A 25,839-nucleotide genomic window follows, 5' to 3' on the forward strand; every position below is an offset into this window, starting at 1 on the left:
CTTAGTGCCAGACTCCCAGCCAGGAATGATGTCTGAGGCTCGTTTGTGCCTCTGTCTTGGACCTGCCTGTTCTGGTGTATACCTTAGCCGCTTGACCGGAAGACCCTCTGCCAGGATGTGCTTTCTCCGTTCCCCACTTCTCATGTGAGCAGGGATTTAGTAAGTGCATAAAGCACTCACAGAGGCTGCCGCAGGCCTGTCCTGTGTATGTCAAGGTGGATGCTGGATGTTTGGTGTCGCAGCTAGCTTCAGAAGTGTAGGTATAGCCCCCTTTTCTACCAAAAGTTGAAAATTAAGCCTTTTTTCTAAATGGGAAGCTGGAAAACTTGAGATTTTATGTAAATTATTTTGTTTTGAAAAGCCATAGTAGAATATCAATTTCCTCCTCATACCCTCAATACGATAAACGCAATCTTAGATTCAAATCTAATTGTATCACATACAGAAAAAAGCACATTGTCTTCTGTTTTGAGAGGAATAAAATGCTCCTTATATTGGGAAAGGAAATTGCAATTTAATTTTCTTGACATTTCATAAATCTCCCAACTCTACTAGGGAGAGACGTAATGTAGTCTGCTTTTATTCAGATGTTCCACCCTCTCCAGGATCGTTAAAAGGATGAATCCATGCATCTTTATTCAGTATTAGGGAACCACAACAAGAAATCTGTGTCGTCTAATTTGGAGATCATTTTGTGTGGTTAAACTTAGGAACAAGGAGTGATATTCATAAAAGGCTTGATTCTGAGCTGCAGATTCAAAGTGACTGCTTACGAGTCTAAACGAGTTCAGCTGTGCCATAGGAGATTAAATGGCTTTGGCTGGATCTGTGCTGAATTTTCCAGGAACTGGGTCTCATGGAGCCGTGAAGAAATTCGTTGTCTATTTCTGCACGCAGCTTCTTCCCCTACTGTCCTCTGGTGACAGCTGTCCAGGCACATCACCAGCAAGACAACAGCTTTAGCAGAAACAGTAACAAGTTTAAAAAACAAGGCTTTACTGATTTATATTTTAGTTGCCATCAGTGATGCTGATACGTTTGCTTGCTTTGGGTTTTACCCTCCTAATTGCGGAGTCAAATTTAGGCTGTAGTTAACATTTGGTTACTTAGTGCTGATACTGTTGACTTGACAAAATTAAGTAAAGTTATCCCTTGATGATTTGTGGTCCTGAAAGAGTGGGAGAGACTGGACCGTTGAGACACACGGATAGGACTCTTTTTCCCAATACCCCAGTCTGTTTCCAAACCATGCATTTTATCAGAATTGGTAACAGGTAAACAGACTGAGCCTAGATAAGCACATGTTCAGAGTAGGGTGAAGGCAAGGGACCAGTGGTTCCGTGGGTGGAGGCACCTGGGGCCGTCCAACTTGGGGATACTTTTAGTACAACTAGGTGATCAGGGGGTGAAAGGAGTGCAAAAGGCTTTTAAACAAGTCTATAAACCTTACTAGCGTTCCCCACTTTATAACATCAGCTGAGATCTGCTTCCCTAGAGCCTCGTTCTTCAAAGTGAGGTCTACGGCCTGCAGCATCAGCATTGCATGGAAACTCGTGAGAAATGCGGCATCTTAGGCTTCACGCAAACATAGCAAATCAGAACTCGCATTTTAACAAGATCCCCTGGTGATTCGTATCCACATTTAAGTTGGAGAAGCACGGCTCTGGCGGATCCCTGAGCAGGGAGAGTGTACACACACACACAAACACCCACGTCCACATTCCATGTCCTGATTTCCAGATGATGTTGAACCATTTCTAAAACTTAGACGTTTACTCTAAAGGAATTGTCCATCTTAGTACCAGGTCCAGCTTAATTTTTCTCTTAAAAAAAATTTTCATGTAATAGAAAGTATAAAAGATTACACTTTTCAGTGTGAGGAATGGGAGAGAGAGCTTGGGAAGATTGCTGCCCACCTCTGTTTGATAGTGTGATAATGTTATTTAATTGCTAGAATGTTGTATTTAACTGCCGGTCCAGTCTTCTTTCTAGCAAATATAAATAGTAGTAACTTCATCAAAGTGTAGTTGTACAAACAAACATTTGGACAACTTAATCTCTACTAACATTTCTAAACATTTCCTTAAAGCTTTATTTAGAGTTTGAAAGAACTAACTTGTATTCTTGGTGCTTCTGCTCTATATTTTGGCTTGTAGTAAATCTTAGTCATAGATTTGTTGACTGATTATTTGTATTAAAAGTGAGAGTAGCTCGTCATCTTTGGACTTGTCTTGCTTGTGCTTTAATTAAAACACAGAATTTAAAGAAGTAACTTCAGTATTCTTTGCATAGAGAAAATCTCTGCTGGCTTTGGAAAAGGAAGAGGAAGAGGAGAGAAGTAAAACTATAGAGAGTTTGAAGACAGCACTGAGGACAAAACCAATGAGGTAATGTTTTCCTGGGTAGCGTGCGCTACTTGTCTCTTCTTTTTCTTCTTCTCTTCTACGCTTTCTTCCCTCCTTCTTTTCTTCCTTCCTTCCTTCTTTTTTCTGCAATAGCCAAACTTTTGAGGAAGTCTTAAATTAAAAGCATGCAATTGAACCATGAGTGAAATACTTTAATGATTGAACATTCAGTAAATTGATTTTCTTCAAATCAAAGATGTGCAGACAGCCATTAAGGTGGCTAAATAAAAAAGACAGAGACTGACAATTGTTGGTGAGGATGTGGAGAAATTGCAACGCTCATTCAGTGCTGGTGGGAATGTAAAATGGTGCAGCCACTTCGGAAAACAGTTGGACAGCTCCTCAGAATGTTAAATATAGTGTTGCCATATGACCCAACAATTCTACTCCTTGATATATAGCCAAGGGAAATGAAAACGTGTCTCCCAAACAACTTGTATGTGAATGTTCATATCAGCATTATTCATAATAACCAAAAAGTGAAAGCAACCCGAATTCTACCAACTGATGAATGGATAAAGAAAATGTGATGTATCAAATGGAATATTATTCAGCCATGAAAAGGAATGGAATGCTGATACATGCTGTAACATTGATGATCCTTGAAAATATTTATGGAAAGTGAAAGAAGCCAGATAGAAAGGAGCACATATTGTATGATTCCATTTATAGGAAATATCAGAAAAGGATAATCCATAGAGACATAAAGAATAGTGGTTGCCTGAGGTTGGGGAGAGGGCGAAATGATCTTTGGGGGATGATTAAAGTATTCTAAAATCACATAGTGGCAGTGGCTACACGACTCTGTGAATATGTTAAAAATCCCTGAATTATACATTTGAAAATGTGGATTTTTTGGCATGTGAGTTATATCTTAATAAAACTGCTATAAAGAAAAAGATGGCAGTCAACTTCCACTGTGTGTGCGCCACACCTGCATTTCCCATTAATGCCTCTCAAGTTTGGTGGGGTGTTGGATGCTTCCAGGTACAGTTCATTAGTACAGGTGCTATGAATGAAGCCAACTGGTTTAACCAGCTTGGCTATATCTGGGTCATCTGGTTGGGTGAAATGGTTGGAAAATAAAGACTTCCTTCCTTTTTTTGACTATAAAATGCTAACTGAGAAAAACTATTGATTTATCAAAAAGCCTATGCAGTTGTGTGACAGAGTCCTTCTAGCCTATTCCTAATATATCAATGTTTCCCTCTGTGTTCTGCATTCTCTGTTGTTAGTGGGTATTCAAGGCTAAATAAGTTTGGAAATTTCTGGAGTGGTCAGATACTTCTGAACTTTTCAGAGGCTTAACATGCACATGTCCATTATGAATTTTTCTCATTGGTTGACTTTACAGTAAGTGCTATAAATATCAGTAAAATTACAGTAATAAAGTATCATTTATTTATTTTATATATTGGGATGCCGTGTAGTATTTCATACAAAGAAGGGGTTTCTACACAACCTTAGGGATATAGACTATCATTTATTTGACACGCAAATATCCTGGACTTTAAGGATGTTCTTTGACTTTCATTGATATGAGCCCTGCCTGGGTCAGTGGTCAGTAGACAAAAGTGCATAGGGCTGGATGTTATAACCACGCGGATCAGCAGATGACTTTAACCTAAGACACGTATTCTGAGTGTCTTCTTAATCCTGATTTTCTGGGGTTATATCACGTGTTAATTGGTTCTTTGTATCAATTAAGATCTCTTTACCTCAAATGGAGGTTTTTTTCACACTTGTGGTTAGCCCTGACCATTGGATCTGTGCCAAGGAAGAGGCCAGGAATTAAGAAGACTTCATCAATGTAAGCCTTTTGGTATTTTAGGAACTACATCTTGCTTTCTTTCTCCAGCCCCCCAAACTTTTTCCTTAAGTGCTATCACAAAATTCCAAGGAGACTTGGGTCTGATACGTTTTAACCTTCTCCTCGTGACAGGTTTGTAACCAGATTCATCGACTTGGATGGCCTGTCATGTATTCTCAACTTTCTAAAGACCATGGACTATGAGACCTCAGAGTCTCGGATACATACCTCTCTCATTGGATGTATAAAGGCGCTAATGAACAACTCTCAAGGTCGGGCTCACGTCCTGGCTCATTCTGAGAGTATTAACGTAATTGCTCAGAGTCTGAGCACAGAGAACATTAAAACAAAGGTGGCCGTACTGGAAATCTTGGGCGCCGTGTGCCTGGTTCCCGGGGGCCACAAGAAGGTTCTGCAGGCCATGCTGCACTACCAGAAGTATGCCAGTGAAAGGACCCGCTTTCAGGTGGGTGCTCCCTCACTGCTCTTCGTTCACCCTTCTGACAGGTACCTTTCCTGGCCTGAAGGGGGAGCCTAACCTGAGATTTCCCCCATGGTGATGGCTCACACCATGACTTCAAGCATTTCCTTCCTCTCAGGTGTTAGTACCAGAGACTGGAATATACTTTCTATACATGATCAAGCTGGGGTTTGGGATTTACTGAATTAAAAATGTGGCCCTGCTTCCTACCCATGATATAGCATACATCTTTTTTTTTTTTCTTTTTGGTGAGGAATATTGTCCCTGAGCTCACATCTGTGCCAGCCTTCCTCCATTTTGTATGTGGGACACCGCCACAGCATGGCTTGATGAGCAGTGTGTGGGTCCACACCTGGGATACCCAAACCCCTGAACCTAGGCCAGCAAAGTGAAGCATGCACACTTAACTACTACGCCACCCGGCCAGCCCGTATATAGCACACATCTTTTGACTCCACTGAATGGAGTGTCCCTGAAAACTTTACAGTTGCTATCCTTGATTTAGGATCGACATAAACAGTGAGATTATGTCATCATATTTATACTCAAATATAAAAAGCAAGCCGAGTTAACGAAGCACAGTCTTTCGTACTTTGTATGTGTGTATATATGAACATATATGAGGTAACAATTTTGAAAGTAGAATTTTTAGACCTAATCTTAAGAAAAAAAGGTGGCTTTTTATAGGTCCATATAATTCTGACTAAATACAGGATTTAAAAAATTAACTTCTGAGTAAAAAATTAATAAAATGAGTGTATGGTTAGTAATGACTCTGTCCTTTGTTTTTGTGTTTGAATCCTTGGTAGACGTTAATCAATGATTTGGATAAAAGCACAGGGCGGTATCGAGATGAAGTGAGTCTCAAGACAGCTATCATGTCCTTCATCAATGCAGTGCTCAGCCAAGGCGCAGGAGTGGTAAGAACCCCCTGGACCACAATTTAAAACATATTATTAAAGAATAGTAATAATAAAAGATTACTGACTATGGAGTCTAAAAAGCTTAAATGTGTATTTTATCACCCTTGTACTTTCAGGAAAGTTTGGACTTTAGACTTCATCTTCGCTATGAGTTTCTGATGCTAGGAATTCAACCTGTAATAGATAAATTGAGGGAACATGAGAATTCAACCTTAGATAGGTAAGTCAGACTGCTGTGATCTGAGACATACTTTTTCCATATGTGTAGCGCCAGCCTGTGAACTCCTTGTGACCTGTCTGTAACAGCGGGAGCTTGCCCCAGAATGCGGTCCAACCAATGATGTTTCTGTAGGCAGACTTTCTCAATGAAAGAAGCAGCACCCTGTGAAGAGAACCTAGCATGGGTTTTGGCATTAGACCTGAATCCATATCCTAGTCCTGCCTCTTATTTACTATGTATTCTGGTCAACTTACTCAATTTTTCTGAACCTTACTGTTTTTCTACCTGCAAGAAATAGTGATGACGATAACAACAACTATCTTCAGGTCTCTTATGAAAATTGACTATAAAACGTGTGGAATCCCTTGGTACTTTTGATAGACCTTCTGTGGATGTTAATTTCCACCTTCCTGTTCATTTGCTCTTGTATGCAATCATTTTAGTACTTCTGACATATCCCTCTAGCTCTCAGATCTGTTCTGCCACTCTTCTCCCTCATTCAGGCACTCCAGCATGCTCTTCTCCTTGATTGTTCTAGGAACATGTCTAAATATTCTTGCCTCAGGGCCTTTGCACTTGCTATTTCCTCAGCATTCAAAGATCTTCCCACAGATGTCCAAATTGCTTGTTCCCTTGTTCCCTGCAGAGAGACCTTTTCCAACCACTGTGTGTACATTACTCACCTCACCTCCCATCATTCTCTATTCCCTTTACCCTCGTGTATTTGTATTCATAGAACTTATCATCCCCAGTGTCTGAAATACATAGTAGGGACTCAATAAATATGTGAATGACAAAGTGAATGGCATGGGCATTTCTTTTGTGATCTTTAATTCAGTGGTCAGTCAAGTGTAGGTTTATAGGCTTGTTTTTCCATAAAGGGAGTGTGAGAGCAGGATCTGGACTTGATTGCTTTTGGATTTAGTGAACATTTATTAATTATCTACTATATATTAGGCATCCTTGACCTTTAAATTTGTCTGTTATTGTGATCTCATTTCACTCAGATGATGTCTTTTTCCTTAGACAGGGTGTAGTTAAGCAAAGGCATTTAAATTTTGTTGTCTTATTTCTTTCAAAGATATCTCTCAAGAAGTTTAGGCTTTATTATTAATGTCCTGATTCGTATGTGCCTGTGCTTAAAGGACATTCTACTTTTATTAGCTTTTCTTTAATTGTCTTTCAGGCACTTAGATTTTTTTGAAATGCTCCGAAATGAAGATGAATTAGAATTTGCCAAAAGATTTGAACTGGTAGGTATGCTTACAATTATTTTGATTGGACTCATCAGCTCACAGAATTTCCTTATGTAAAGTGTGTGGTAGAGTTGACATGGACCAGTGTAACCTAAGAGCTAAATCACAGTTCTGTTTGCTTCCTAAGTGGCAAGGTTAGCTTCTGTTTGCCTTGGATTTGCTTACCTTGTGTGGCAGGAATTGAGGAACTTGGATGTTTGACTTAGATTTCTTTTCCATACGAAATAGGTGCATATAGACACAAAAAGTGCAACTCAGATGTTTGAGCTGACCAGGAAGAGGCTGACCCATAGTGAAGCTTACCCTCACTTCATGTCCATCCTGCACCACTGCCTCCAAATGCCTTGTGAGTGTGTTTGTGATGTACACATGTGTTTCTTCAAGTTTGGACATCATCGAAAGGGCTGTCTCCTCAACACTGCTCGTTAGGTTGGGTGCACATCAGGGATTCTGCACCTTGGCTTTGTGTCAGCCCAGTGTGTCTACATAGCTTAAGGGGTATTGTGAAGTTCTTAAAATGAAATGAGTTATAACTTTGATTTTCAAATAAATATATGCCTTACAACACATTTAGAAAGGGATAGCAAGTGCCTCTCAATCAAGTAAATAATCATCACATATCAGAATTCCAGAGACTTTGGGAAGCATTGGTGCGGATGTTGTAAGCATCTCCCTGGTTCTGTGGCTCTGGTGGGTGACCGCTGTTGAAAAATATTTGTCCTAGTTTAGAAACAACTCGAAGTATTTTTCCACCATTCTTTTCTTTTCTAGACAAGAGAAGTGGCAACACTGTTCAGTACTGGCTACTCCTGGATAGAATTATACAGCAAATAGTTATCCAAAATGACAAAGGACAGGACCCTGACTCCACACCTTTGGAAAACTTTAATATTAAGAATGTCGTACGAATGTAAGTTTTTTCTTATTTTGTTGCCTATGAGATAATAGTGACAATGTAAAACATTTATTTTATCTTACATCAAAATAGCAGCTAGGAGAAATGAAACGTGCTAGAAGGCAAGTATGAGTTCCTATACTAAATACGCATGTAATACATCTAAGTAATGTCGGGGTTTAAGAGGGTTTTAGGCATGCTGAGGATTTTCTCTGCAGTAGACTATTTTTGTAACTAGAGAGCATGCATTTAACAGTGTGCCTTCTATGTTTTTTGTAATGAATGCTTCTTTATTGTACAGGTTAGTTAATGAAAATGAAGTTAAGCAGTGGAAAGAACAAGCAGAAAAAATGAGAAAAGGTAAATGATGAGGCTCTGACAAGAGAAGAGACCATGTTACTGGTTATTGGACAACTCTGCTTTCTGTATATTTTAGAAATTTGCATTGATGCTTCTTATTAACTTTGGTGTATCAACAGCCTTTCTTTTTCCATGTGTTAAGGGCATTTTGCACTTTTTTTCTTGAATTGAGCTATTTTAGTTGTTATACTGACTCCCAAATATTTTATCCTTTTATTATAGTCATGTAAATTTTTTTGAAAAGCTTGTAGCATTTGCTGTTCAGTATTCATTAATAAAAATTTTCTTAACTGGCAATCATTCCAACCCTCACCGCAACCCTATAACTGCTCTTTAAAGCAAACTGGATTTTAAGAAATATAAGGGACAATAGGAATTACACAGAATTTTAAAAGAGAAGCACAGGCCACTTGGTTTCAGCAGCCAACTCTCCACATGACTTTAATTTGGCACCAGTTATATAAAGAGAAATCATGCAGAAAATTAGTGACCATTGTAGATATAGGTGTTATGAAACGTTAGCACACCAGCTGTTGGTGAGTATTTGAATGTCTTTGATATTAACACTCAGCACTGAGTGACAGGAGGGTCATTTGTGCCCATCACTATGCCAACCACTCACAAAATAGATATAACTTTTCCCCCTCCTTCAAAATATTAGCAAATCAAAGTTGGTCTCTTTGAGCAAACAGTCATACCCTCAGCCACTACTCTTTCAGTATGCTGCTTAATTGACTTCCTTTTCCTTTTCCAAGTTATTCAGTCACCGCCAGTGAAATACAATAGCACTCACCCCAATATTTAGTGTGTTGACAGGAAGATCCGAGCAATGCCGAAGCGTTTCCTTTCCTCTCATCACATTTGTCGTTTCCATTGAGCAGAAAAGCAGAGCCACCACCGATACCAAATGTGGAGTCCTGTTATGTTATGGGTTCGTCATATAAATTCAGATTGTTCTCGAATAAGTAAGGTTGCATAGACATTTTTATAAAGAAATTCCAGAAACTGCTATAGAAAGAATAGAAACACAGACTAAAAGTTAGGGTAAGGAGAGATTATACCAAACAGAAAGTGTTCAATGAGTGGTATTTTAGGGGTACACTCTGGAGCATGGAGGCTGAGTTGTGCAAGTTGAAGAGAGTACTGAGGACATAAGCTTTGGAACCCTTCATTCATTCATTCAGTGGATACTTATTGAAGGCCTTTGTGTGTCAGGCACTGTGCTAGGCTCTGGGTCGGAGTCACAACTCTGCCCCTGACTGACTGTGTGGGTAGGCTAAGTCATAACCTCTTTTCTTCCAGTGTCCTCCTCTGTAAAATGAAGATTAAACCTAACTCTCAGGCTTGTTGTGGAGATTAAATGACAAAACAAATATAAGAACTTTAGCATTGTGCTGGCACATACTGCTTGCACAATCAGTGGTGAGGACTTCTGTAGGATTTGGGTGGCTGAGGTGGTTCAAGAGAAAATGGGAAACGTCAGTAGGAGGAACAGCATCGTTTGAAGTGGGGTCATGGGTAGACTCCAAAAAATGAGAAACTATAGATAAAATCAATTCTTTTCTGGAAGTTTGAAGTAGCAAAGTTGTATTTAAGAAGGCACATGGTGATGAGTTAGTTAGAGGGTGGAGGCTGTGAAGAGACAGAAAGTTCTGTGGACCTGAACGCTGGAGAATTCTCTTTCGTGCAGCGCACCCAGTCAGTGCTGAAGAAAAGCTTAATGAAGGGAGGTCATTGGTGGAGAGAATCCCTTAGGCTGGAGCGTCCCGAACATCTAAGGAGCATTTGAAAACCACCCAGCCCCTGGCCTGTGGAGAAGGCTCCCTGGACCAGGTCTGCGGGTCCTGAATGTTCAAATCCCTCAGGTGGTTCTGAGGCTTGGCCAGATTTGTCAAAGGCTCATGACTGGTGATAGGAAGTTAAGTCTTGCAGTTGGCGAAGAGGAATGAAATGGAGAAAGAGGAAAGAAAATGGGGCACAGTAGTTTCCCATGAGGTCATTTGTAAATGTCTCTGAAGCAGTCAGGGAAGCATTCATGGAGTGGTGGAAGTGGGTTGATGGTTACTGACTCCAAGGCTGGTGAAATCCAAAGATTTTAATGGCTTGAACCGTGTTCTGAAAACTCCAATTTTGGAGGACTCAGAAGAGGGAAAATAAGAGACAGAGAAAGCAAGGATTTAAATGTGTTATCAAATTCAGAAATAGAGACCAAATCTGTGTAGCTCTGCCCCAGTGGGTTATATCTCTAGTGGGTTTATTGATATAAAAAGAATAGGAATTGGGGCCAAGTATTTGAAATAAAAATCTACAGCCTAAACTTCATTAGTCCTCTTTTCCACAGATCATCACTCTGTCAGTGCCAGAGTCGGCCAGCGTATTGGCAGTGTAAATAGGCATTACACTAAATTGGATGCCTTGTTTCATCATAGCAGGATTGGGGAAGCCAGGAAAACTACAGCTGAGAACTAGTATTTTTCTTCCCATATTATGCTGATTCTCCTGCTCAGCCAGTACTACTGCCCTGAAGTATTTAATTCTGAGATGATAACATCTGCTTTCACAAGTTTTAGGAATTGTTTGCCAAAAGCATAAAATACTTCCAGTCCCAATGGCCTTCTGAGGGGAGTGGGAGCAATGACTGTGCTGGGACAACACTGGGTTTGGCAGCAGCATTTCCACAGCGCAAGAGCCTCCCTTTCAGCCCCTCTGCTAGTCGGACACGAGCCGGCAAACCTAGCTAATAAACACTGGACTTTTCTCATTCTCATTTCTAATTTGTGAAAAGAGCCCCTTTTAATATTCATTTTCTCTAGTGTGTCTACAGGGCCCTTTCTATGACAGGATTCTGAATTAAATACTAAACAGGCAGCATTCTCCTCCACAAATAGTTGCTCACACTTGTGTTCCATCTTTAGAACTGGGACTTTAGGGTCTCTTCTTCCGTCTTTTACCAAGTGTAGTTTATAAAGTTGTTCATCTGAAGCCCCCTCTAAGTACGAACACCCGTGAGCCCGCGGGTTGCTGCCTCTGACGGAGACGAGGAATAATACTTACCTAATAAACAGCCTTGCAATCATCCTCAGTCAGTTTTCTATTTAGAGAGAATGCTTCTTCAGCTTTGAAGAGTCCCTTGTTTTCATGTGCAATTGTGTTCCTGCATAGAGCACAATGAGTTACAACAGAAATTGGAGAAGAAAGAGCGAGAATGTGACGCCAAGACCCAAGAGAAGGAAGAGATGATGCAGACCCTAAATAAAATGAAAGAGAAACTTGAAAAGGAGACTACTGAGCACAAGCAAGTCAAGCAGCAGGTGGCGGATCTCACGGCACAGCTCCACGAGCTCAGCAGGGTGAGGCCTGAGGGCCGCGGGCCACGTCTTCTGTTTCTGGGCAGCTGCTAAGGCCTCAGTTATTCTGGAGCCCTAGTCCTTAAGTAGGTGGCTCCTGACGGGTGAATAAAACCTGAACCATCTTGTGATTTCTCAAGGTGGATGTGAGACTTCCTCCCTCTATTTAGCGTGTGGACGAGGCAGCAGAGGGGGTTAGGGTATGCGTTTTTCAATACAGAGCCTCTAATAAGAGCAAGTGAAATCACATTAGCTTCTTAAAATGAAAACCAATTTCATGAAAACCAAACCGCACGGTGGTGCAAGAAGTGAGAGACGTGAACACTTTGCAAACAAGCGCTAGAGTGCCAATGCAAAGGGCTGACCCAGTAGAGGCCATGAAGGCCCTAAAAAGTCCGTTTGACTTGCTGCCCCTTTAAACCCATGTTATCCGAAGCATGGGTTTCTCTATAATATAGATTTTAGGGAAAGTTTCAGACTCTCTAAATCATCCGATGAGTTTACGTCTTCCACCGACCCTCTTTTTCCTGTTTTGTCTTTTCAGAGGGCTGTCTGTGCTTCAGTCCCTGGCGGACCCTCCCCTGGAGCCCCAGGGGGGCCCTTTCCTTCCTCTGTGCTGGGGTCTCTGCTTCCTCCCCCACCGCCCCCAGCTCTACCAGGTGGAACACTTCCTCCTCCACCCCCACCCCTCCCTCCGGGTGGCCCGCCTCCTCCCCCAGGACCTCCTCCCTTAGGGGGAGTCATGCCACCTCCTGGCGCTCCTCTGGGTCTGGCACTTAAGAAGAAAAACATTCCTCAGCCCACAAATGCCCTGAAATCCTTCAACTGGTCTAAGCTGCCTGAGGTAAGTCATTTGTTCCAATGCCCTCTGATGGACAGCATTAGCAGCTTACAGCCTTGTCCCCAAAGGGAAATAGCCCTGTCTGTTAAATGATCTCATTTTCTAGAATGAACTTGGGATTCTCACCAGCTGAGATATTTAAGTGTTAAAGCTTCTGAAATAAATGACAGGTTGTTTGAGCCAACTCACTTTGAGCATCTGGTAGGATGAAAAATTGGGGATAGCAGCACTTTTTAAAAAATAACCACGTATGTTCTTTTTGTGTATAATATAAATCCTGGCACTTATTAACTTAATGTTTGCAGAACAAACTGGAAGGAACAGTATGGACTGATATTGATGATACAAAAGTCTTCAAAATTCTAGATCTTGAAGACCTGGAAAGAACTTTCTCAGCTTACCAAAGACAGCAGGTAATAGCATGTGCCCTCCAGATGCTGGAAAAGTAAAAAATCATGTCCTCATGCATTTTCCCTGAGCCAGAGGCCGTAACCACGATACGATAAACTTCTTAGTTCTAGGCTGTTTGGTCTCCTCTGGCGTGTTCCTGCAAAGCAGCATGGTGCGTGTGTGTCCCCATGTGTGTCTAGGTGCCCATCAGTGTGTGTGTGTGAACACTCTGAAGGTAAATAAGCTCCTTATTAGGGAGCTTCAAACCCCGATTAGAGTCCAAGACCTTGTCTCCATTGGTAGAAGTTCTGTGTCTTATTATCACTTGTGCTTAGTCAAAATGGGTCACCAGGAGAAAATATTAGTTGGTGAGTTACCTAACTTGTATTGCCACCTCATGGTGTTTCTGAAGCCATCTTCCTTTGTCTGACTTTTAAATGTAAGTGTATATATATCAAATGGTATTATCAGAAGTAGACTGGTTTTTGAAATAGATTGAACCTTTAGAATTGTATGGGGGTTGGTAGATGACTATAATTTGGTGGCTAGATACAACCTAGAGAGAAGTTTTTACTGTGTGTCATGAATACCATCAACTCAGAAGTGGGGCTTCAAAGTCTAAGCAAGTCTGGGGATGGCAGTGAATCAAATAGGACCAGGGGAGCTTCTGAAAAGTGAGCAAAGCTTTCATGATAGTAGTGAGAACATGATTTGGTGCTTGCTGACGTGGCCAAGTAGTCAGCGTCACTTTGTGAGCCCTGGAGTGCGGTCCCAATCAGTCAGTTAGAGACCTGGGAATGGAAACACCGAGTCGTGGAGTATTGAGGAGAAAGATTCTTAAGGAAGACTGAGGGAGTAATGACAAAGAGAGCAGAGTGCATCTTAATCGGACACATGAATGCTGGGCATCTGCGCAGGGGCTTTCCATGGGCTTTTCTGGGAGGCCCTTAACTACCGTGTGAATCAGCCCAGGGTGGAGCATCCTCAGACAAGCAGCAGACTTCCTAGTCTGCCTAGGTTTGGCCTGGTTCCCAAGAAAGAGTGTCTCAGAACAGACCTGCCAAGCACTGAGAGAGAAGACGGACTGAGGCTCGGGGAACAAAAGCTGAGGGTTGTTATTTTCAAACTGGCCTCTGATGCATCTGCAATTGAAAAGAAAAAGTGGTATTCCTTTAGCCGGAATATTTTCTCTTAGAGGAAATCTGCTCTGCAGTGCATTTTATGCTATTTTAGTAAAGTACAAAAATGCAGGGGATTGCCTGCCATGGCAGCATGACCCTAAACAGGACCCCTCACCTGGGGCTCGCTATAATTATGAAGGCAAACTTGTGCAATATCATACACACCAAGTAAAGAAAAATGAAGAAAAGATGATAGGACACTGTTGGGTAGAAAGCAAAACACTTTATCTTTCAAAGGACAAACAAAAGATGTGTTTAGAGCCCTTATACTACAGGCGCTCGGACCAGACTCATTCATGATTAGCTACAACAGGCCTTTCTCTCTCTGCTGTCCCAGGAAGATGTCTGCTGGGCCTTGACATGAACTCTTAGTACATTTTAGTAAATTTCCTGGCAGATTCAAATAATCTTCTGACTTCAGTACACATCCCATTGATTCTCACTTCAGTTTCCATCAATAATACTGGTCCATTCTGGTTGCTTAAGATGAATGTTTGGGAACTTAAAGAAGTAAACTAATAGAAGGAAAACAACAGTTATTCAAAATGCTGCTGTTCAAGTCTGAGCATGTGGGTTGTATTTATTATGAAGGCAGGTGGTTGAAAGATCCAAGTTTACAAGATTCTTAATTAACTGGCTTTCAGCACAAGGTGCAGAAGGATGCTGCCAAAATGCTCTGGGAAAATATGTGGACAGTTCTCAAGAGCTCTGGGAGACAGGGTTGCAGGAAGCGTAGCAATTGGGTAATTGTCTCCTAGCAACCAATCACTGTTTAAGTAATCAGTAGTCATTCCTATCAGGGTAGACCAGAACATTTCAGTTGTACTTAACACTAAGTAGACTGGTAAGTGGAATCATTTGTGACATTTTCAGTAGCACTTTCTAGAGAAAAATTTCAACACACCTGCTCAGCTAGATTCAAGTATGTTTCTCCTCTTGGTGCAAGAATTTGAGATGAGAATTTTTAAACCATAAATATGTTTCCCAAATGAAGGTAATTTGAGCCATTTTATTGAATTTACTGAATGTTGGGAGAGAGATGCTATCAACTTCGAAAGATGCTTATATTCTAGTAGGAATATGTAGGAGAGAATAAAGGAAATGGAGTGCCTGTCATTGAATGTCACCTTGTCTCACTACTAATGGCAATGTCAAAGACTGTGCATTTTCATTTTAGCCCTGGCAGTGCACTATATAATTACCATCACACTTGAACTGCTCTCTTTTCCACTCCCAAATGAATACTGGGAACCTATTTTTTCTATGGTATGTCCTCTTCTTCCAAGGTTATAAAACCCTGCTCAAACTCTCTGGACTTCAGCTGCTTATTTAGCCAAGTAAGTTTCTCAGAGAGGCAAAGGAACACATGAATACTATTATCTGCATGCATGCAACAGGAACGCTACACAGAGTAAGAGTTTGAAAAAATCTCAAGTATTAGATTAGTATAATTTAGGTGAACACTGATTAATGACATTTAGGAAAGATTTTATATAATTGTATTTACATACGTACATACAAGATATGCCCCGTTGATTTGAGAATTATTGTATCATTAAAATCAGAATAGATATTTATACTGTCTGCTTTGTATATGAAGTACTTCACAGGATGTAAATATATTAAACTGTGGTACAGGCCTACAATGCAACTTAGAGTATAAAAGCTAAGATGAGGAAAATCTGTAAATAGCTATAAGATAGACTGAAAGATGATAGTCAATATTAAGTATCCATATATTTTTTGTGCTGGGTATGATATACACAGTTCCCAATCTCATCAACCCTAAAATTGGGTTCTCAAGGAGCTCTTATACTTATTATTTATTTATTTATTTATTTATTTATTTATTTATTTATTTTTAAAGATTTTATTTTTTTCCTTTTTCTCCCCAAAGCCCCCCGGTACATAGTTGCATATTCTTCGTTGTGGGTCCTTCTAGTTGTGGCATGTGGGATGCTGCCTCAGCGTGGTTTGATAACAGTGCCATGTCTGCGCCCAGGATTCGAACCAACGAAACACTGGGCCGCCTGCAGCGGAGCGCGCGAACTTAACCACTCAGCCACGGGGCCAGCCCCTCTTATACTTATTTTTTAATCTCATGCCAACTCTGTGAGGTGGGTGTTATTCCTATTTCACAGATAATAAAATTATAGCTTAGTGTGTATTCATTGTCCGAATAGGTGGCACAGTCAGGGCTACAAGTGGCGTAATTCTCAGTTTCACTTTGTTGTTAAGCCGTGGTTTTATTCATTATGAAGTTCAGGCTTTGCAAGGATTTTCTTTAACTCCAGTTTTAAGAACAAGAGCATTCCTATTCAGGATTTTTTTTTCCATGTGGCTATCAACGGTGTGCAGAGCTGATCGTGTAAGCTTAGGTGCCACATGGAATGGAATTTAATAGCGTGCGCTTATTCCCCTGCTCACATTCCAAAAGTTCATTTGAAAGTCAATTTCTTGAATCTCAGAACCTCTTTTTCTCATTGAAACTATATTATACATGATTTCCAGGCCAGCCACAAAAGACTTATTTTAGTATGTAACGTAGAGCATTGCAGAGTAGTACTATTTCAGATACAATTAAACAACATTCATCCTGTTTTTGTGGGAAATTTTCGTCTTGAGATATTATAAATTCATTCTCCCTATCCATGCAGTTGGACAGAGGAAATGGACTTTACATTTACCTGAAGGGAGTCATATCTTTGTAGCAATAAATTAACAGCTCACTATCTCCGCTCCTCCTCCCTCCTCTTTGCCTGAGGACACCTCTTCTTTAGGGCAAATGGTCTAACATTTCCAAGCCTCTCAGCTCTGGTCTAAGAAACAAAGGGTCTCTGCTCTCCCAGGCTCCAGAATCTGACCTCTCCTGCTAATGTGTAACATACAAGTCATTCTTGGGTCCCATTTGGAACAGTCATTGGTATTTTCTCATTTTTCATAAATGGTCAAAGAATTTTCCTTTTTTATTCTTTTTATATTTTTCATTATTCTGTATATCTAGTTTTCACATTGAAAAATTGTTATGATTTGGGACATTTATTTCAGTCATCTTGGTCCTTAGCCGTGGCACATGAAGGCAGAAGAGAAAATTGTGAGTGATGGTTTTCCTTAGGACCGCAGTATAAGGTAGAGGTTCTATAACTGGACTCCACGGTAAGAGTTAATCAACGCAGGGTTTTATATGAATATTAATGTATGCATTTTTCTGGAGAGGGATCCCCAGCTTTTATAGATTTACAAAGGGATCACAACCTCAAAAAGATTAGGAACCATTCATGTAAGGGTTATAATTATCCATGAAGTGTTAAGTCATTGTTTCATTATGGAACCCTATCTGTAGGAATCTATCAGCACTGGTTCCCGAAAATCCAAGTTCCAACTTCCTATTTATCTCCCAAGCCCTAAACCCTATAGCAAAAGTCGTCTGGAAAAATCAGACATCCTGTGAGGTGGAGCCAAATATAGACGATTCTATCATGTTTGGCCCAAGCTAATTAGTAAATAATTTAAGATTTCAAAAAGAATATTAACCTATTTGAAATAGGCCTGGAGGAATCATTATTTTTAACATACCCCATCTAATAAGCTTGTGATTTTATTTAAGATGTGATAATTAAAGGACTCCTAAAGCAGGGAATCTTAGGCTAATAATTAACCAAACTCTCCCATCGCATTCCTTCTCCTTACCTCCTGAAAGATAAGATACATTACTTAGCTACTAACTGTTAAACTTATTGCTGCCACTGGTTACAAATGGGAGATCTTGACCAGCTGTTCTTGAACTCAGCTGAAAGCAGAGTAATAGGAGAAAAAATGGGCTTGATCATCAGCTTGAAAGATAATTGAATTGAATGATAGTTTCCAAGTATTGAGCTCATAATTATGTGTCAGGTACTGTACAAAATGCTTTACGTGCATTATCGCATTGATTCCTCACAATAAGAATCCAGTTGTCAACCCCATTTTACAGATAGCGAGACTGAGCCCCAAGCCACACCACTAGCTAGTGACAGTTGCCTGATTCCATACCCCACTACAGTAGAGGTCAGAAGTCTTAATTTCCTGACAGTGTGAACTTAGGGAGAATGAGTTGCTGGAGAACTTCGTAGAAGTTTCTTCTTTGAAGGCCAGACCGTGAGAGCAGGGTCTAAATTCAACTAGCAACTTGTCTCTTTAACAGAGAAAGGTAGGGTAAGATAATCTCATGGAGTTCACTTCACTGTGGTTTTTTCTGCCCCTGAAAAGAGAAACTGCTTTTACAGAGAAAGAGTCCTAAGGAGCTTCAGAGTAGAAAACTTGATCGTCACAACAGGGACAAAAGAAAACTGTGACATCAGGAGAGAAGAAAGGTTTCTTGTGGTTATCAATTTATTTTTTAAATGCCATTCTAGAAAAGCAATCTCCTTGTGTGGGTGGAGCAAGGGAAGGACGCATTTTGTTTCCCACCAGAAGAATGATGTGAAACAGCTCATCTGTGTAAAATTGGCCTTGGCAGTACTGCCAGGGCCAACGAGGCCTTAAGGAATCTGCTGAGCAAATGCTGGTTGTGCAAGCAGTTGGCCCGAAAGCTGAAGTGTATTTTGCACACCGAAGCTTTATTCATGCTAGCATGGCAAAAATATGCACAGAAAGCTCTAACTTTCTCATAACATGTCGATTACTTCTTCCTCTTTCCCTTCTTTACTGCAAGTCTTTCCTATGAACTATTTCAAGAAGAGGCAGTTGACTTTGTGTGCTTGAACAGCCCCGAGTTCTTTGGGACAGGGCCACCAATGGCTGCACACCACATGAATCACTTATTGTCTCTTAATTACACATCCTGTCTTCTTCCTCATACCTACCATAGCAACCACAGGCATTGTTTGGACTCTCGGAGGGCGTTGAGGGTTAATATTACTGACCTATGTCGTTGAACTTGTCTTTTATCTTTTCTTAATCCTTCCTATGACACAAAAAGACAGGAGATTATTTCCACCCACAAACATTTTGCTGGTAGTACGTGACAATGGGAGTAGTTTCCTCAAGTTGATGGAATTGATTGATATTTTCCTGCTTCAAGTAAAAATTGTCATGTTGAGTAAATGAAGCCCAGTGCACCTTTCAAAGAGGACTTGTCCCTTTGCTAACTTGGGTCTCTCTGGGGTGTTTTAAGTCCTTTTTTTTCTGAGTTTGACTTGCCACCATTGGAAATTGTGTACAGCATGTGCCGTCTTCTCTCTCTACCCTGAATGCTTAGGACTGGGCTCTTCATTGTATCTTCAGCCAGGCACTCTCATCTCCATCAGCTCTCGTTGCTGCTCCTAGGGGCATAAATCATCTCTTACCCTGTGTCACTGATTTCCTTCACTGCTTTGACTTTCCCCCGTTTTTTGCTGTAATTTCTGAACAGCATGTATCTGATTTGCCTTTTCCATGCCTCTGCCATGGCTGTAGGATTTCTTTGTGAACAGTAACTCCAAGCAGGTAAGTGAGCTACTACCCAAACCTTGCTTAGTGTAACTCCTTGGCTCACTATAAGTTCAAAATGTCCTGGTTATCCCGTTTTTTTCAGTTAGTGTAATGCAATGTCTGGGTAATTCCATGTTGAGTTTTAACTCTTAACTGAATATTTAGAGGTATGCCTGAAATCGCGACATGACAAGAGACAGTTGAAGTTTGGTTACATGGTGCCTCTTATTATAAACTCCATGTCATCTTTGTTTCTTAAACCGTTAATACAGTTCCAGAGCTCTTTGGTTTCCTTACATTTTTAAAGTGCCATCATCTATTGTTTAAATTAATCATGACCTCTAATAAAATCAAACTTGGTATTTACCAAGTTAGTCTATGTTTTTACCTTGATTTTACATATAATTGTTGTATGCCTCTCCCACCATTATGACTGGCCATTATTGCTCACAGCTTTCTGTCTGGCAGCAGAGTACACAAGTAGTCTTTTATTGTTAATTTAAGTAATTGAACTAATGCCTTGAACCGCCCCCTCCACGTTGTCCATCAGGCTCCAGGGTAACGAAAGGTACCATCTGGGCTAGGGAGCTTCCTGTGGTACATGAAGAAGTTTGGGAAGTTTTATTGTTTAGCTTTTTGAGTGCCCAGGATGCAAATGGTTCTGGGTTGAATGGGCCCTGCAAATGGCTGGACCAGCGATGGCAAGCCTCAGCTGAGCTTGATTCATAGTGACAGTTCTTCTGTCTGCAAGCCATAGGGATTTGGGGGACAAAGGGAGGGCTCCACTCGCTGATAATTTATGCGGGCTTAGCATCTTCAACTTAGAAGCGCTTTGTTCTTCCAAACAATGTATTTTCAAATGTGGGTGGCCAGATTTTCTTATTTCCCTTTATCAACTAGATTTTAGCCTTTGTTTCAGTTCCACCACCTCCCTACGCTCCCCTCCTCACCATCTCAGCTTTGTCTCTGTGTGTGTGTGTGTGTGTGTGTGTGTGTAAACAGAAAACATAAAGTGTGTGTCTGAAGATGGAATGTCCCTATTTGACTTTGATGGATTTCTTTCATGCTCTTTATAGAAAGAAGCAGATGCCATTGATGACACACTGAGTTCCAAACTGAAGGTCAAAGAGCTTTCGGTGATTGATGGTCGGAGAGCTCAGAACTGCAACATCCTTCTATCGAGGTACTGTTGATACTGAATAAACATTTCTGGTAGGACCAACCTTTCCACCATCTGGCTGCAAACCTCATGTTTCTACTTGTTCTTTTCACTGGGCTCTGCTGAGGGCCAGTTCATTAGACCCTCTTCTGTTTAAGGTGAGGAGAACCTTGGTGCTCACTTTCCCTAGGTGAATGTATCAGAGCCGGATGTCTACTTTCTTAGAATTTCCACAGACTCCTAAATGTAAACAGCAGAACATCCCAAATCAATGTTTGTTTGTTTGTTTGTATTTCCCAGAGAGCCTGTAAAATGCATTTTACTTGTACTTCTTGGCTGTAGAGGTATTTTGGCCATTGAGGAACAGGGTCATAGAATCGGCACCCACCATGAAGCTTTGTATTATTTTGCTTTTAAAGTCATCTTTTTTGTACTTCAAGGTTATATGATTTCATGCTTTTTTTGAACACTTTTATTCAACTAAAGAGATACGTAAATCTCAAACCTCAGTGAAATGCTAATTTATCCAGTTCAGCCCCTGTTCAGCAATCTTTCTCATAATTAGTGAACCATCACGGCCTTGGCACTTGAAAAGAAGAAAGGAAATTGGGAGCCTGGAATCTGATTGTAGCTTCAAGCAATGTGTTAGGTCATCCTGGGCATTTTAAGTAGCTTTTCTAGATCTGCTTTCTTTTCTCTGAAAGGGACTTTCACATTAGGCAGATACTGAATGCTTAGGAGGTGAATGAAGATGAAAAGAATCCTGAACTTTGGGGCATTATGTATGTCACGTTGGTTACATTCTGGAAAGAATGTTGTATATGCATTGAGGCTGGTGTAAGGTGTCTTCTCTTTCAGGGAGAATAAAGAGGGAAAGTAGTTGTCCTTATTTTTTAGATGGTCTTAGAGTGAGTTTCTTTTAACACAAAGAGCCACTGTCTGGTTTTCTGCAGGAAGCTTGATTGTTAGCCAGGTAGATGTTACTTTAGGGAGCAAATGGTGCTTTTAGTGAAAGAGAAATTGAAGCTGAGTGAGATCACTGAATTTTAACATAACTAGTCAGGTAACATGAGCCATCTTGTTAGCATGTCATTTCTGTGTGCAGCTGGAAGCTGTGTAAATGCCCAGGCCCTTTAGTTACCGCACTTTTCTCCCTGAACACATGCCCAGAGAGACACCATCAAAAGTAATTTGAAGGCCTACTAATTTTTCTTCTGTGGTGTGTACAATTTGTGTTGTTACAATTTCTTTTTACAAATAACATTTACTTAATAGCAAAATTAATTGAAAATTTGAGGAAAGTTCCCTTTTAATCCTAGAATTTCTCCCTATATTTTGTGCTTTCACAGTGTAGATGAACACTTTAACTTGACAATAGGAGCTATCACTCTGAATTTCGGTAGTATTTCAGTGCTCGTAGGAGTAGAAACTGTGTCCCAGTTCCTCATAGACGGATTACTCTCGGTACCAGGTGCCAACCAGGGTAATTAGATTAGTTATAGATAAGGTTACAACTCTTTCTGGCAAATTTATCATCCCATTGTTGAAAGAATTATTTTATATTTGTGGTATGTAATTCCCTTGTTACTGCAAAAGCGTCAGAGCCTAAGATGACTTAGAACCTGAATGTGTCTCAGCTCTCTCTAGAAGACAATTTTAGGGACTTGCTTCGTAGCTGTTGATTGTCTATTAAAATCCAATTTAATAAATATGTGTTATTATGATGAGCATAATTAAAAAGTGTATTGTGCATAACAAAGTGAGTCCCAGTTGAGCTTATGGTAATTGAGCCTTATTGATCAGGTGCGAGAACCTTCTCTCCCACAGAGGCTTTAGTCGCACATGCTTTTCTGCCCCATGATCAATAGTTTCATTCTCTCATCAGGAGAGCACAGGGCTGACCTGTTACATGTGCTGTGATAAGGTAAAAGAAATGAAGTAGACTTAATTTTAATTTGTTTTTCATTTAGTTGTTTAATCAGTCAGAGGTTTACCTCACTTTCATTCTCCCCTTTTGGTTGGCACTGCGTTACTACAGACAGAAGGAGCCAGAGCTTAAAGGAGGGACGGGAGATGTGAAAGTGTGTTTGATACTCTTTTCTTAGAGAGTTCTCACTTTGGAGCATTTATTTGCCTGACACTCTGCCAGGTGTCATAGGCTGTACCAAGACTTAAGACAGCACTGCTGCCATTGGAAGCTCATGGCTAATTGGAGGAGAAACATGACACAGGCGAAATGACTTGTGAACAGTTCAGGGCTTAGACTGGTCTGACTGGAAGGAGACGGGAGCTCAGCTGAGTGAGGTGGGCACTGACAGGGCTTACCAGAGACAGAGGGTCTCGAAGGGCGCTAACAGTCACGTGGGCAGGAGGGTGGGAGGCAGTGCCTAGGAGGCGAGCCGCCGGAGTGCAGGCCCCAGAGGGCCGTAAGCACAGCTAGTGAAGAAAGCCCTGCATTACAGCGGTTGCCGATTGGATGGCGTGAGACCAGGCAGGAGAGCCTGAGACCCATGCCTGCAGCCTTTGTGAGAGCAGGGGCAGCCGTGCCTTTCTCGTCTGAAATGGAGGTGATGAAGTGGTAGCCTTGCAGTGGGCCTGGGAGAATTAGACCAAGTGCATGGAAGCCCCTGGCAGGTTGCCTGCATGTGGTGGCTACTTAGCTAGTGGCCTGTGTATATACTCATGGGATCAGGAGTTGGTGCAGATTGTTTGGGAGCTTTGTTTTAATAAGGTGCAGGTTTGATCTCTCCAGGATTAGCAGGATAGGTTGGAAGTCATTGAGAGCTGGAGGCAAGGGCAGCCACCAGATAGGAGGCTCTTTCCGCTGTCCAGGTGAGACCTCATGAGGGGCAGACTCAAGAGAGGTGAGGAAGCCCTCAGCAGGACTCGGGAGACTGATTTTATGCATGGGGACAATGAACAGGAATGTTTCCAAGCTGATGTCAAGATTTCCTCTCTTTCCACACTTTTATCTTTCTTCCTTTCTGCTTATTTCACCCCCAAGGCTGGTGCCCCTCTCTAGTTCCTAGCATTGCAGTCATTACACCAGATTGCAGCACAGGAAAAGCCTGCGGCATGTGCTGTGGGCTATATTTCAATGACTGCATGTGTCTGCAGTGATCGCTTATCCTTTCAGGCTCTTCCTTACCCCACACTGAAAAAGTTAGTGGACCATTTGGTCAAGGGCACCTGCCACGGGCCCGCCTGGAGCTGAGGAGGTGGTCAGAAGGAAAGCCTGTCCCATCCCAGGGGCCAAGCAGAGGAAGAAGTGCAGGTTCATTGCATGGGGCTCACAGGGTGAGGGGCCAGGGTCACTCACAGCCCCTGGAAGGAGACTGCCTGGAAGGTATGTGTTTGAATCAGAAACTCCAGGCCACAGGGGACCCTGCCTTTCGCAGACTGGAGACGAGAGGGGAACGGACACAATGTACCTCAGAATGGGAAATCCATGCCTCAGGCCCTAGGCAGAGCAAGCAATAACTTTTCTACGGCATGTGTATATGTGACATGTGGCAATTTGAAATTTACTGTGCTTTATTTCCTAAAACAGACCTCTCCTTTCCGAAAAAAAAAAAAGATAAGACAGAAAAACTTGGAAGCTGGTTTATATTGCAAAATGAACCCACGTAAAATCCACTTTTATGAAGTGTTCTGCCATACTTTTTTTCCAGATGCTCCCTTAACATGGTAGCCAGGGTATAGTAACCCACAAAAAGCTACTTTAAAGTAGGGGATTTGGCTTAAATCCACTGAGGCAGAGCTAAGGCTGATGTAGCCATTCATCCTTAACTTATTTTAATTACGCCTGGATGTTCGAATTCTCTTGGCAAATTTTTGACATACTTGAGTAGAGCAAGGTAGAGTTAAATACTGTTTTAAAATGGCCCGTTTGTTTCCTGCCTTGTAAAGAGAGTTGAAGTGGATGTCTCAAAAGTTGTCACCCTCCAGCACACCAAAACACTGCCAAGCTTTAAAAGCAATTAAAAGGTTAGAATTGGGAGGGTCCTTAAATTACAGAGATTAGCAACTCATTTTGTGGATGACAGATGATACTAAGAGCTCGGCAACCTATGGAAGCGTCCTGGAGCGCAGCCTGCCCTTCTCCTCTGTCCCCAAAGGTGCGGTGTCTTTGTCTGCTCCAATAGCCACGTGCAAGGCAGTATGTTGACAGGTAGATTTTCTTAAGTACCATCCATTAAAGTCTCAAGTCTCTTTGTGGGCCACATTAAGAGAAACCAAAATTGTTACGAATTAGAGCTAATGTTTAGTCCAGACAGCCTCTGGGGGTTGAAGAGCATAAATATATACAATTTCAAAAGCAAGAAGTTCTGTGCTCCATATGGGCAGCTGATGAAATGCAAATCTGATACTTCAAGTATTGTACTCACTCTGATTTTCAACTCCTTTTCTTTTAAATGCAAAACAGAAGGATGCAGCAGGTCTACACCATAAAGTGGTTTCTTCAGCTTGGTGTGAAAGGACACAGAAATAATTTATTTTTTTCTTATAAGCAGAGCTTTTCTCCTGATGACTGTAGATGTTTCCACAGCCAGTTGGTTCTCATTAGCGGCAGTCTCAGCCCTCCCTGATGTTCCTCTTCCCTGGCCTTGCATGGCCGCCGTGTGGCCTTTGCCCCTAACTGACTCGAGAGCCGTTTGTGTCGGGAATCTCGGGCTACCCAGGGCCCCGCACAGGGAGATCTTGATACAGGCTTTCCCCTCTCAGATGTTTTACCCATGCCAACTTGGCTAAATTGTTCCAGTTAAATTTGGGGATTTCCATCATGATGTTCTTGTGAACATGTTGATGAAGCAATGATTGTCCCAAGAATGACCAAAACAATCTGGAGAAGTCTGCCCAGGTCCAGGGTTGCTGTCCAGAGCCTGGCAGTTCTGATGGCCCCGCAACTCAGACTAGGTGATGGAATGGGTCTTGTTTTAGAACGTGGACAATTTGGCATTTTGCCTAGATATTATATTTAGATTTGAAACCACGAAATAAAAAAGAATGCTATTAGTTCAATAGGATTCCCAAATTTGTTCCTTCCCTTCCCTACTTATTGGCACATGAAACAGTACTCAGTTTCAATGGCAGGATGGATGATGTTAACAAGATCCTGT

At 41.3% G+C, this 25,839-nt stretch overlaps 1 protein-coding gene and 1 long non-coding RNA gene across 9 annotated transcripts in view; one reads left to right on the forward strand and one right to left on the reverse strand.

Annotated features, from left to right (window-relative positions):
* Window positions 1–25,839, forward strand: part of DAAM1 (dishevelled associated activator of morphogenesis 1) — a 160,620-nt gene that overhangs the window by 110,907 nt on the left and 23,874 nt on the right. For 4 of the 8 annotated variants that reach the window (XM_008534762.2, XM_070594148.1, XM_070594149.1 and 1 more), the window contains 13 exons: window positions 2,293–2,387; window positions 4,348–4,681; window positions 5,506–5,616; window positions 5,736–5,839; window positions 7,026–7,092; window positions 7,324–7,441; window positions 7,867–8,005; window positions 8,292–8,350; window positions 11,513–11,700; window positions 12,242–12,541; window positions 12,844–12,951; window positions 19,546–19,575; window positions 20,637–20,743. In XM_008534762.2, coding sequence (XP_008532984.1) covers window positions 2,293–2,387; window positions 4,348–4,681; window positions 5,506–5,616; window positions 5,736–5,839; window positions 7,026–7,092; window positions 7,324–7,441; window positions 7,867–8,005; window positions 8,292–8,350; window positions 11,513–11,700; window positions 12,242–12,541; window positions 12,844–12,951; window positions 19,546–19,575; window positions 20,637–20,743 — 1,760 coding nt within the window. The remainder of the gene's footprint in view (window positions 1–2,292; window positions 2,388–4,347; window positions 4,682–5,505; window positions 5,617–5,735; window positions 5,840–7,025; window positions 7,093–7,323; window positions 7,442–7,866; window positions 8,006–8,291; window positions 8,351–11,512; window positions 11,701–12,241; window positions 12,542–12,843; window positions 12,952–19,545; window positions 19,576–20,636; window positions 20,744–25,839) is intronic. The other 4 variants (XM_008534765.2, XM_070594151.1, XM_070594152.1 and 1 more) reach the window with 1 other exon arrangement.
* LOC139079395 (uncharacterized) lies at window positions 5,871–11,618 on the reverse strand. Its single transcript, XR_011533001.1, has 3 exons — window positions 11,405–11,618; window positions 9,144–9,267; window positions 5,871–6,001 (listed from the first exon to the last, which is right to left on the reverse strand). It is a non-coding gene; the product is annotated as an uncharacterized lncRNA (long non-coding RNA).

This window comes from Equus przewalskii, chromosome 25, assembly GCF_037783145.1.
Source record: "Equus przewalskii isolate Varuska chromosome 25, EquPr2, whole genome shotgun sequence".
Classification (NCBI taxonomy): domain Eukaryota; kingdom Metazoa; phylum Chordata; class Mammalia; order Perissodactyla; family Equidae; genus Equus; species Equus przewalskii.